The sequence below is a fragment of the Austrofundulus limnaeus genome, unplaced genomic scaffold, assembly GCF_001266775.1.
Source record: "Austrofundulus limnaeus strain Quisiro unplaced genomic scaffold, Austrofundulus_limnaeus-1.0 Scaffold2534, whole genome shotgun sequence".
Taxonomy (NCBI): domain Eukaryota; kingdom Metazoa; phylum Chordata; class Actinopteri; order Cyprinodontiformes; family Rivulidae; genus Austrofundulus; species Austrofundulus limnaeus.
In genome coordinates, this window is record NW_013954936.1 from 1 (window position 1) to 12,169 (window position 12,169).

General features: G+C 38.8%; 1 protein-coding gene across 1 annotated transcript; it reads left to right on the forward strand.

The window, feature by feature from the left end:
* Positions 1-316: 316 nt before the first annotated feature.
* Positions 317-11,437, forward strand: LOC106511131 (collagen alpha-1(I) chain; the record flags this gene model as incomplete). The annotated part of the gene is given in 27 exon segments (XM_013999878.1): positions 317-370; positions 600-644; positions 719-772; positions 1,159-1,203; positions 1,292-1,345; positions 1,450-1,494; positions 1,625-1,678; positions 2,196-2,240; positions 2,323-2,376; positions 2,555-2,662; positions 2,734-2,787; positions 4,748-4,801; positions 4,889-4,933; positions 5,090-5,143; positions 5,572-5,616; positions 6,036-6,089; positions 6,894-6,947; positions 7,051-7,104; positions 7,227-7,280; positions 9,783-9,836; positions 9,911-9,955; positions 10,060-10,104; positions 10,662-10,769; positions 10,891-10,944; positions 11,023-11,076; positions 11,190-11,243; positions 11,330-11,437. Coding segments are annotated over 27 exon segments (1,548 nt in total), but the record flags the coding sequence as incomplete, so codon positions are not given.
* Between the last annotated feature and the right edge of the window lie 732 nt (positions 11,438-12,169).

Below are 12,169 nucleotides of genomic sequence, written 5' to 3' on the forward strand. Positions count from 1 at the left end.
GTGCACAAGCTTCAAACTTCAGCGTTGGCTGCGATTTTGAAGCTGAAATCGCGTTCGGTGTGAACGCACCATTAGACTCAAGCTTCCAGTGACTAAGACTCAAGCTGCCAGCGGCTAAAGGTCAAGCTACCAGTGGCTATGACTCAAGCTAACAGCTGGTAGTCTAGTAAACACCTGCTAAGAGTCAAGTTACCAGCGGCTAAGAGTCAAGCTACCATCTACTCAGGGTCAAGCTAACAGCTGCTAGAGTTATAGGATGGCAGATGCTCAGAGTTGAGGTATCAGCTACTTGTGTTGGCATCTTTCATCTCTGTAGGGAATGCCAGGATTCCGAGGTGGCATCGGGCTAGAGGGACCTATTGGACATGATGTGAGTAAAACACTGTTCGAGTCTAAAAGCACAAGACATTTTGGACATTTGTCAAAGTCACAGTGACAATGACGACCGTTAATCAAAGTGTTAAAGGGTTTATCATTAATGGGGTTATGCCAATAAGATCATTAAATAATTTTGTTTATTGTTTGATTGTTCAAACTACTGAAAAATTAAGAAATTTGGATTAGTTTATGGCCTTTATCATCTCATTTTCTGTCACCAGGGGGAAAATGGACTGGATGGCCCCCCAGGTCCTGCAGGACTGCCTGTAGGTTGAGAGTTTAGTCACAACTGCTTATAAAATGTATGCTCTATATATTCATATCTTCACTTGTGTTACAGGGAGCACCAGGTGTGACAGGACAAGTTGGCGCCAAAGGAGTTAATGGCTCCAGGGTACTATCACAGCTTAAGTATTAATTATGTTTTAATTAAATGTGATAAATGGATGAAAAAAATTAAATTATTTCATCACTTAATTGTCATTTGCTTTTCCCATTCCTAAATAATAGAAAATTACATGCAGGAAGCATATTAGTGGAAACTTTTTTTATATTTTCAAAATTTGTATTGATTCTGAGAGGCTTATAAACACAATTAGGTTTTAATTTTAGAAAATACATGCCCTCACTTAGTTCTGGTGTACCTCAAGGCTGCATCTTTGGCCCAGTTCTTTTCATGTAAATACATATACAAATATTTTTTTCTCAGTTAGGGCTTCAAACCTATTCTTTATTCTTTACCCAGTCTTTCTGTATAAAACTTGATTTTTTTTCTTTCAGGGAGACGTGGGACCAGCTGGCAGCATTGGCCCCTATGGTCCTCGGGTATAAAGTTTGTTTAAATGTGAACTACAGTTATTATATGGAGTTGGTGTTTGACATAAAATTAATTCACTTCAATTTCTTCAACCAGGGGCCTCCAGGTTTAGAGGGACAAATGGGACCTCCAGGACCCAGAGGGCCCCCGGTGAGTACATTTTAAATCAAAACCATTAACCTTTGGTCGCTGCTTTGTTCACTTTACTGCTAAGGAAACACAGGAAGTTAAATCTAGTCTGTGCATCCTGACAGGGACATCCAGGTCTAATAGGAGCTCCTGGACCTAAAGGAGATCCTGTAAGTTGACAAATGATTTCATGTCATGGTTTCATCAAAAAATTAGTGTTTTAAAGATTTTTTTGTGACGCCTTCATTTCTTATGTTGATTGTTCTCTTATTTTAAATCCTACTTTCTGTTTAATACCAGGGGGCTGTGGGGTCCATGGGAGCTCGAGGGGATCCAGGTTTTGAGGGGCCTGTGGTGAGTTTCATTTCAATGTCTATTCAAAGTAAAATGTTATTTAAGTAAACAGATCATTTGTGAATAAAATGTGCAAGAAGCTGAGTAATCCCTCATACTTTCCTTGCAAGCAGTCACTCAAATTTTAGTAATCTAGATGAACATTTTTCAAAGTTTTCTGGGGGACTTTTTACCTGACCAGTTTTTTTAAAAGAACCGATTTTAAATTTGAATGTTTGGATGCATTGTTACCAGCAGCCTGACACAAAGACATGTTTTGTTCTGATATTTAGTTGAACCTATAAAAAACATWAATCATAAATAACCTGGAAGAGAAACGGCAGTGTAACAGCGCCACCTGCTGGCTTGACTGGATCACTGTCCATCACTGTTTGTTTTTCACTCCTATTAATTAACATTAATGGTTATAAAAAGCAAATTAAACTGAAGCTAACATGTCATATTGATCAGGTAAAATAAGTACATTCAAAATAAGATTATTTATTTATTGTTTTTTTATTTTTCATCATGTTTTCAGGGCGCATCGGGGAGCCGGGGTCATGTTGGGTTTCCAGGAGTCACCGTAAGCTTTTATTTTGATTTAGACACTCCTAAGTTAGGGTTTTACAACCTTTTATCTATTGTTTTTTTTTTTCTTGTATCAGGGCAACAGAGGACCTGATGGGGACAAAGGGGATTCAGGACCTAAAGGGGACAAGGTAAAAATAGTTTTTTGTTGTTTCAGTAATGTAAAGTGTTAAAGATCAGCAGTGCTTCTGATTTTATGTGACATGGTCATAATGTTCTGGCTGATCTGTGTGTGGGTTTTTCAGTTTTTGCTTTACAGGTACAGATTCTTTACTTGATAGGTAAAAGTATAATTGTTTTGCCTTTTAGGGTATTCAGGGGGCAGCAGGCATCAGGGGTCCCCAAGGAGAGAGRGGCCCCATTGGCTTAATGGGTTTCCCAGGAGCCAGTGGCTCCCCTGGCACCAGAGGAGCTGAGGTAAAAATGTTGATTCAAAACAAAAACTTTACTGTCAGATCATTTCTTTAATATATTATTTGCTGATTCAGGGCACAAATGGTGAGACTGGACCACCGGGAAAAGAGGGGATCCTGGGGTCAAAGGTCAGTGATGATTTGTGTGTTTAAAGACAAACTTCATTTGTTGCTCCAAGACATGCGTATGTTGTTTCTCCTTTTCATCAAAAATGTCAGGGTGAGAGAAGTCCAATTTAAACAATTGTCATTTGAGTCACGTGACACTACTGGAGTCGCAGTTTTTCATTTCCAATTTAATGGAAGTTAATGGAAGGGTTATAAGAAAGACCTCCAACTGGAGGTCCATGAACTTTATGAGCAACTTGAAGACAAATCTKTGGAGCTAAATTGGGGCCATAAAGTTTGTTCAAAAATGTTTTTTAAACTGAACCAAAAAGATTCAAAAATGATTTTAAAAAAAAAGAGTTCAAAACTACTTGTATCATATAATTAAATAAGTCTGGCATTCTGTTGTATCATATAATTAACCTGTATGGCATGCCGTTGTATAATATAATTAAAGCATGGCATGCTGTACTTTTATATAATTAACAAGATATGTCAGGTTTGTATCATAGTTTGTATCGTAATTAACGATGTATGGCATGCCATTGTATCATATAATTAAAAAAATATGGCATGTTGTATCATACAAATTAACTATGTATGGCAGTTTTTGTGTCTTATAATTTCAAAATATGACAGGCCGTTCATATAATATAATCAAGTATGGCAGGTTATTTTATCTTAACTAAAACTGTGGCAGGACATTGTATCATGAAATTAAATAATACGACAGACTGTTGTACCATATAATTATGTATGGCAGGTAGTATCATAATAGGTATGGCATGCCAAACTTTATATAATTAATGGGTTACGACAGGTAGTTTTCATGTAATTAACTAAATATGGCAGACCATTGTATTATGTAATTAAAATATATGGCATGAAGTATCAAAAAATCACTGTGCATTCCAGGCCATAGGCTGTGTCCAAAACGGCAGGACGGGTCCTCCTAAGGCCGAATTTGTCGGCCGCATACGTCACAGCGCCGCGACGAAGGACGTCCAAAACCGAAGACTCCTCCGATGCGGCCGACAAATACGTCCTTCTTTTTCCCCGAATCGAAGGACAGGTCTGATGGATCCTTCCTGGCCCAGCATATCCCATAATGCATTGCGGCCTGACCGGAGATTTTTTTATGCTAGTAATGGCGGACAAAGCGAGAGAAAAGAATACGTTTTAAATAAAAATATGGTGATATAAAAATTAAAAAAAAATTAGCGGTTGTAATTCTAATACTTTTATCATTTGTATGGACATGTTTTTAAATATTATTTTTTTCGTCATAAAAAACACGAAATAAACATGAACCTACAGCGGGTCAATTAGTTCTTCAAATGATACCTTTAAGTTAATTTTATAGTTTTGTGATATTAATAATGCTAATGTATTGATATTTTTCTAATTTTGATTTAAGTTTGCTTGTTTAGCGTCGTCACAGTTGCTAGGTGACATGACGTACGCCGGGGTAAGGAGGGGAGGCTAGACCGTCCAAATTCACAGCCTCTTTTTTTCCGGTCTTCCCGTTCTACCAAGGACCCGGCCCGCCGAGACCGGGTAGTCTGGGTCCTCCGGAGGACCCGGCCTGTCGTTTTGGACACAGCCATAGTGTCATATGATTTAACAATATGGCCGGTGGTTGTATCATAATATGATACAACATCCTGCCATATTTGTTGTATCATAATGTGATACAACAACCTGCCATACTTCATTAATTATATTATAATTAAAGAAGTGTGGCAGGTTGTTTGTCATATAAAAGTATGGCACGCAGTACTTTATATAATTAATGAGGTATGACAGGTGTAATTACCAAGTATGGCAGGCCATTGTGTCATATAATTTAAAATTATAGCATGCAGTTCAATCATAAAAATAAATTTGCCAGTGGCAAGGTCGTCACACAGATAAAACTAATGAACACAAATCAGGATTAAGCTGCTGATCAGACTCAGTGTCTTCTATTCTGTCCTTGAAGGGGAACAGAGGACAAGACGGACGGACCGGCASACCTGGACCCAGAGGAAACAAGGTTAGATAAACTAACAATCTGTTTGTTTTAAACTGGGGTTAATGTTCGTCTGTGATCTTGTTTTTGCGTCTTTATTTTTTTATCCAGGGTGTGGCAGGACTGAGGGGTCACCCTGGTCAACCAGGCCCACCGGTAAGCTCCTGATAAATCTGATTATTATTAGGTTTTAACCGTTTCAGGGRTGGTGGTCTGGTTTTGTTTACTTCCTCTCACATCTGTTTGTATTTAGATGTTGACGCCTCTACAGGATGAACAGTTTTCACCTGTCTGTGCTTTGATTCCCTGCAGGGTTTGCCCGGACCACCTGGACCAAAGGGACCAGAAGGAAAGCCTGGTACACAGGTTCCCATTCTCTATCATATTTAAATCACCCATCACCTCAAAAATGCCGTGTCTGTTTTGTTTTTATTTTCCTCCTGCCTTGTAAAGTGTTTTATCAACTCCTCATACACAAGCTAAAATAAAATATATTAAAAATATATTAATATTGACATTATGACTCACTGCTAAGATTGAAATGTCCCCAAACTGTCAAAAGTGTCTCCTACAAGMTGGTTTAGTCAGCAGGAAGCAGCGAGATACTGATTTATGGTTAATTTTATACGTTCCACGTGACTGTTTTGACTTTAATAGAGCTTCAACAATGCAAGAATCATTAAAAATATAAATGGTGCCATAACATAAAGATAAAAAAAMCACAAAATATGTATTTATTTGGAGTTTTCTGCAGGTAGAAATAACAATGGTGCCGTTTTCCGTCTTTGTTTCAGGGTTTGTCTGGTGCAGATGGCAGTGCTGACATTAAGGGGCCGATGGTAAGACTGTTAGCTCATTTATTTACATCATTTCAAGCTGCAGTTCGGAAAAATAAAACTATTTTACTTTTACAAGAGGGCAGAGCGCAGGGTTTTATAGGTCAGGAGGTGAACAATAAAACAGACAACAAGCTTTAAATGCAGCTTCACATTATTAACTGCTGTAGTTAAGTGTTAATTATAGATTCTTTATCACTAATTGCATTCAGGGGCAATGCCTCATGAACTCTCATTAAAATGGCCAATTAAATACCAGATTAAACAATGATTAGTGAATTACACTCAGAGTTTAATGGTTCACAGCATCTGTTTATAGAGGATGAAATTATAGTTTAATTGACACGTGCATTTTTATGATGGCAGATTATTTTTTTCAGCTTTTCAACACGTCTTTTATTGTTCCTGTCCTGCTTTTTCAGGGCTTTCAAGGTGTTACTGGAGAGAGAGGAGCCGACGGCCCACCAGGTTCACCGGTATGCTTTGTTGTCTTAATTTATTGTAAAAAAAAAAAAAAACACTAAAAACATTTTATTATGTCAGTTTAAAAAAATTGAGTCATTTAAAAATATATATTGAACACAAAAAACCACATAAGATTCCTGCCTGAAGAATTTATGCTAATTAGCATGCTAGTTAGCTTAATGGTATTAAAACACTTTACTTAGCTTAGCATCTAATGCTAGCATATTATTTTAGTGACTCACCAATTGCTAATATTTGAGATAATTTATGGTAATTTTGCTATTCTTACTTGAACTTTTTTGACATTATTTGCTTCGCTTAGCATGTATGCTAAGAGCATATGTGCTAACTAGGTTTTTAAAATGGCGAAATTAATATTTTGACTTATTTTACACTCTAGCSTGTACTCATTTTGACTCATTTTGCCACATATTTTTAATTGTCTAATATTACAAATGTTTTTTACTGTTAGCGTAAAGCTAATAGCACATAGTCAGATGTGGCGTATTCAGTCCTGCACACAGGTTATATAACCTTTATTTTAACAGGTAAGTCAGCTGAGAACCACTTATTTACAAAAACAACCTGGTCAAGAGGCAGCAGTACAACACAAAATGTCAGAACAATGTTAAAACAAAGATACGACACAAACAGAATAGATTACAATTAGACATGCTGTACACTATAAACCAGGAAAACAAAAAATAAAATAAAGGAAATTAAAAGCAAGTACAGTGATCTTATACTATTGAGTGCATCAAACTTTTAAATGAGGGTAGTGAAAAGGTTTGATTAGATTTGTTTTTATCTGTCAGGGACCGCCAGGAAAAACGGGGGGCCCAGGCTTACCAGGACCTCCAGGAGACAAGGTGAGACCTTAAACAGCTGCCAAGACCACCGTCATATCCTTACACAGGTATGTGAGTCTTTACAGATGTGGTGTAATGTGCAGAAATGTGTGTATTTTTTTAGGGGTTTACAGGGAAGTCCGGTGTGGAAGGACCTCAGGGTCTAGTTGGCATGTATGTAAGTGATTCCTCAGCATTGCATACAAAATACATGTTTTAGAAATCCAAAACAATTCAGAAACTTTAAATTTCACGTTTGTGATCTTAACTAAAATTACTTTTTCTTTTTGTTTTCATCAGGGAATAACTGGGAATGTGGGCGCTCGTGGGCCTCCAGGTTTATTGGGAGAAAGGGTGAGTTTATCCTGGACTCATTTAGTGTGAAAGGATAGTTCTTAATGGGGTTGTGTTGTGTAGTTATCAGTCAGTATCTGTCCTGATGCATCTCAGTAATCCAGGTAAAAAATCAAAAAGAAAAAAATTGTATAGGTCTTCTGGACGGGTTCTTCTCTAATGAAATGTTTCGTCTCTCCTCCAAGAGACTTCTTCAGTCTGAGAGTTTCAGGCAAAATTCAGGCTTTTGATTCCTGCCTCCATGTGACTGATACTCACATCACTTGGCTATCGTTGACACCTAATTAACACCTATTGTTAACAGGGGGTGGAGTGATACTGGCAATTGCAGCACTGTAGGAGGGGGACAACTGAAAACGGAGGCCTCCACCTCTGTTTAATGATGGACGGTCTTTCTTCACAAAAATGGCTTCTTTTACTCCTCTCTCAACATCCTCATCTCTGAAAGAGTGACCGCTGGCCTGTAAATGAGTGAAAACTGCAGAGTTCTGGCCATTAGATGTAGCTCGTCTGTGTTGGGACATTCTTTTGAACAGTGGCTGCTTTGTTTCCTCGATGTATAACTGGTCGCAGTCCTCCTGGCACTTAACAGCATATACAACATTGCTCTGTTTGTGCCGGGGCACCGGATCTTTGGGGTGAATCAGCCTTTGCCGTAATGTGTTTTGGGGTTTGAAAGCCACTGGGACATCATGTTTAGAAAATAAACATCTCAGTTTCTCCGAAACACCCGCAACATACGGAATAACCACTGGTTTGGGTCTGGGTTTGGGGTCTTCATTTTCACCTGAAGGTTGCATGGAATCCTGTCTGTGTTTCCTGTCTGCTTTCAGGAAAGCCCAGTCAGGAYAACCACACTGCTCCAGGGCCTGTCGTGTGTGTGATTTCTCTTTCTCCCTGGCTCCTGGGTTTGTAGGGACACTGTCTGCTCTGTGGTACAGAGTCCTGATCACTCCTAACTTGTGTTCCAGTGGGTGGTGGGAGTCAAAACACAAATATTGGTCTGTGTGGGTGGGCTTACGATACACGCCAGTTTCCAACCGTCCCCCTCCTACAGTGCTGCAATTGCCAGTATCACTCCACCCCCTGTTAACAATAGGTGTTAATTAGGTGTCAACGATAGCCATGTGATGTGAGAATCAGTCACATGGAGGCAGKGCTTAAAAGCCTGAATTTTGCCTGAAACTCTCAGACTGAAGAAGTCTCTTGGAGGAGAGACGAAACGTTTCATTAGAGAAGAACCCGTCCAGAAGACCTATACTATTTTTTTCTTTTTGATCAGTCAGTATCGTTGATCTCAGGTTGGAGAATCATGAAGGAGCTAGCAGCTAATCAGAACAAGATTTATTTATCCACATTCTTAAACAATTCCTAATAGTTTGAGTAATTAAGCCAATATTTTTACATTTTTTGTATGACACCATCTGTTTTTTGTGTTTTGCTAAACCCAGTATTTCTCTGTACTGTAATTGCTGTCAACAAATTGCTCACAATCAGTGGTGGGCATGGTTCTGCTAATCAGCTGACAGCTAATAGCAGAACAATTTTTGTTTTGTTTTGTTTTGCAGAATAGCTTTTTTCGCTAACGTTTAAAAACATTCGTGGACATTTAGCTTCACTAAATTATGTTTTGTCAACTTTAAGTTGGCTAACGGCTAGCTACCATGTTAACATCAACATGTTTGTGTTGTTGCCACTAGTTTTCAACTCCAAAGAGACGAAAATGTACGATGCAGACTTAGTCGCAGCGGTTAGCGATTAGCTGTTTAGTGTTAACTTCCACGATTTTAAAATCTTGTGTAGCTGTTTAGAATTAATTTTCCAAAATATTTTTACTTGTTTACCTGGTTAACATTGTCTTTGGCTAAATTTTTTACTTTAGTAGCTGCTTAGCATTTACTTCCACACATTTTTTATATATTTTTTTTGTTTAGCGTCAACTTCCAATTATTATTATTTTATTATTTTGTGTTTGGCATTAATTTCCACAATTTTTATTTTTATTTTTTACTTGTTTTGCTGTTTATTGTTACCTTTCACCAATTCTTTATACTTGTTTAGCTGTTTAGCATTGTCTTCCAAAAAAATTTTGATGTGCAGTTTAGCGTTAATTTTTGCTGTTTAATTGTTTAGCAATAACTTCCACTAACTTTTGTACCTGTTTAGTGTAAACTTCTGCTAAATTGTTGATGTGTTCAGTGATTTAGCGTTAACATCTGCAAATTATTTTTGTTGTTTTGTTCTCTTCCACAATTATTACATATTTTTATGCTGTTTAGCGTTAACTTCCTTTAATTTTTATTTTTTATCCTGTTATTGGTTTAGCATTAGTGAAACTGTTAGTGGTTTTAGAAGCTAACATTTTGGTTAGCTATGCCCATCACTCTTAAAAATGTTTCCAAAGAGTCTCCAAAATCTCTGAAAACTTTGGTAAGGATTCTTAGTTTTGTCTCTTGAGTTGCAGGTATGAATTTTTGTTATTGTTTTCTCCCTTCTCACCAGGGTGAGCCAGGTGTAAAAGGTTTACCTGGTCCTTCTGGGAAGCCAGGGTCTAAAGTAAGAGTCTCTGTGCTCATCGAGTTGTTGATGTGATTAAGTGTTCTGAGTCACAAGGTTTTGTTTCCTTTCAGGGTTTACCAGGTTCTGCAGGAGAGAAGGGACCCCGAGGACCTCCGGTGAGAATAAGACGTTAAATCTGGATCAGACGTTGTTCTATTAGAACCAACACTTCAATCTTAACTTGTATTCAGTTTAAAATAAGCCTTTTATTTTCTGCAAGGGTCGACCTGGAGATGAAGGACTGAAAGGGCTTCAGGGCCCACAAGTAAGACTTGCACGTTTTTATCTGGGCATCTTGTTTCGGTTTTTATGGGATCTGCAGGTTTTGCACTTTTAATCAAAATGTCAAAAACACACATTTTCTTTTGGTTTTATAGTTAAGATTTGACATAAAAATCTAAACTATTAAACTTGAATAAATCAGCTAAAACTTAACCAATAAATATATAATACAGCAGATTTATTCTCATTTTATTTTATTCTTTTTAAAGTTGGTTTGGCAGTTTGAACAAATATTAGTATTCAGTCTTTGTTGAGCTCCAAAGATGCAGAAAATCAAAACAAAATTCTTTGACGTGTTTTGCTTCTGCCTGTGGTTTGTAATTCATCTGATTTATGGAGATTAGAAACAGAAGACAATAATGTAGAACTGTGTCAGTGGGTCATAATGTAGATTCAAAGATGATGGAAGAAACAAAGAAATTTAAATCAAATAAATATTGATTAAAAACACAAATATATTTTTGCAAATGGAGCAATAAATAAAATATCCTGTATAAAATGCAAATACAAACAGTAATATTTGTGCCTTTGATCTTTCAGGGCCCTCCTGGTCTTCCAGGTCCCAATGGGGGAACAGGCAAACCAGGACCTAGAGGAAGCATCGGACCCCCGGGGCCTCAGGGAGCACAGGGTCCGGCAGGAATCCCAGTGAGTGGGTACCTACCATCGACTGCTGTTTTCAGCTGTTTATGTGTCGCTGTAAAAACTCTACATTTTATCGTATGCGAAGTGCTTTATAAATAAAGTTTTATTTGATTTGACAAATCAGGGCCCGCATGGTCCTGACGGGTCAGCGGGGACAGCAGGGGACAAAGGACACAAGGTACACCAGAGTAAATAAACTAGGTATGATTTTTTTATTGTACGTTTTAAATGACTGGTTTTATATTGAAACATCCAGGGTTTCCTCGGACCACCAGGGGACCCGGGTCCACCAGGACCAGATGGACCACAGGTTGGCATTTTTTGGTTGGGATGCTTTTAATTTAAAATAAAACCAACTTGTTTATATATGAGTGTTGTCTTACGCTGGTGTAGGTTATAATAAAGTCACTTTTTTTATATCAGGGTCTCCCAGGTCAACGAGGACYTGAAGGTCCACCTGGACGGAAAGGAGATCAGGTCAGTCTCCACTCTAACCTGTTTTTTATCCCTAAAATCTAACAGGAAGTAACTGTTTCGGGTTTCACATCTCTCTGTCTTGACAGGGGGACTTGGCTTCTTGTGGGAGTCCTGGAGCTCAGGGACCGAAGGGCGAACGAGGACTTGAGGGCACCAAAGGCCCGCGGGGGCAAGCGGGACCGGTTGGTAAAGAGGTGGGGTCCGTTCATCGTCTGCTCCTCGCTCAGAGACCGTCGTTACAAACGGAACTAAAGCGCTCTGAGAGGGGGATGTTTCTCAGAGAGCGGCCGTGCCGTAAACCATGAAATTAAATTTTCCAGACGAGGTGATGAGACTCTTCAGTTCTGATTCCTTCAGAACCGGCCCGGAGTGATTAGCATTTCAGTCGTGTCGCGGACAGCTGATGGGAGGTGTGCAGCAGAGGCTGACAGGATCTGGACTCGACAAACGAGGAGGAATGCATATCGCCTGCCTCCTTTCATTCCATAGATTTACACCTGGTTCTGTAGCCCGTTTGATAGAACCTTGTAAATGTGCGACCTGTTGTGAGATCAGTTAGTGCTCTGAATATGTGTTGGGGATGACTCTCAGCTACTACTACGCCAAATGGTAGCTCTATCTGTTAAATGAACTAAATTTTAGCCATCTCTGTGTTATGGTGCGTTCACACCGAACGTGATTTCAGCATCAGGAGCCTCAGGTTTACATGCAAAGTCTATGGTGGACGCGCTTCAATCAGCGTCGGGAAGTGCTGCGGTGCCTCAAGCACGATTTGAACGATCTGAGCGTTCAACGTGTTTGATGCTCAAATCACTGAAGTCAGAAAATCTGAACTTTTGCAGCTCGACGCGCCGCGTCAACCAATCAGAGAGACTCCACTGTGTGACGTCGCGACATATTTCCCGACGGGACAGTTTACTGAATGA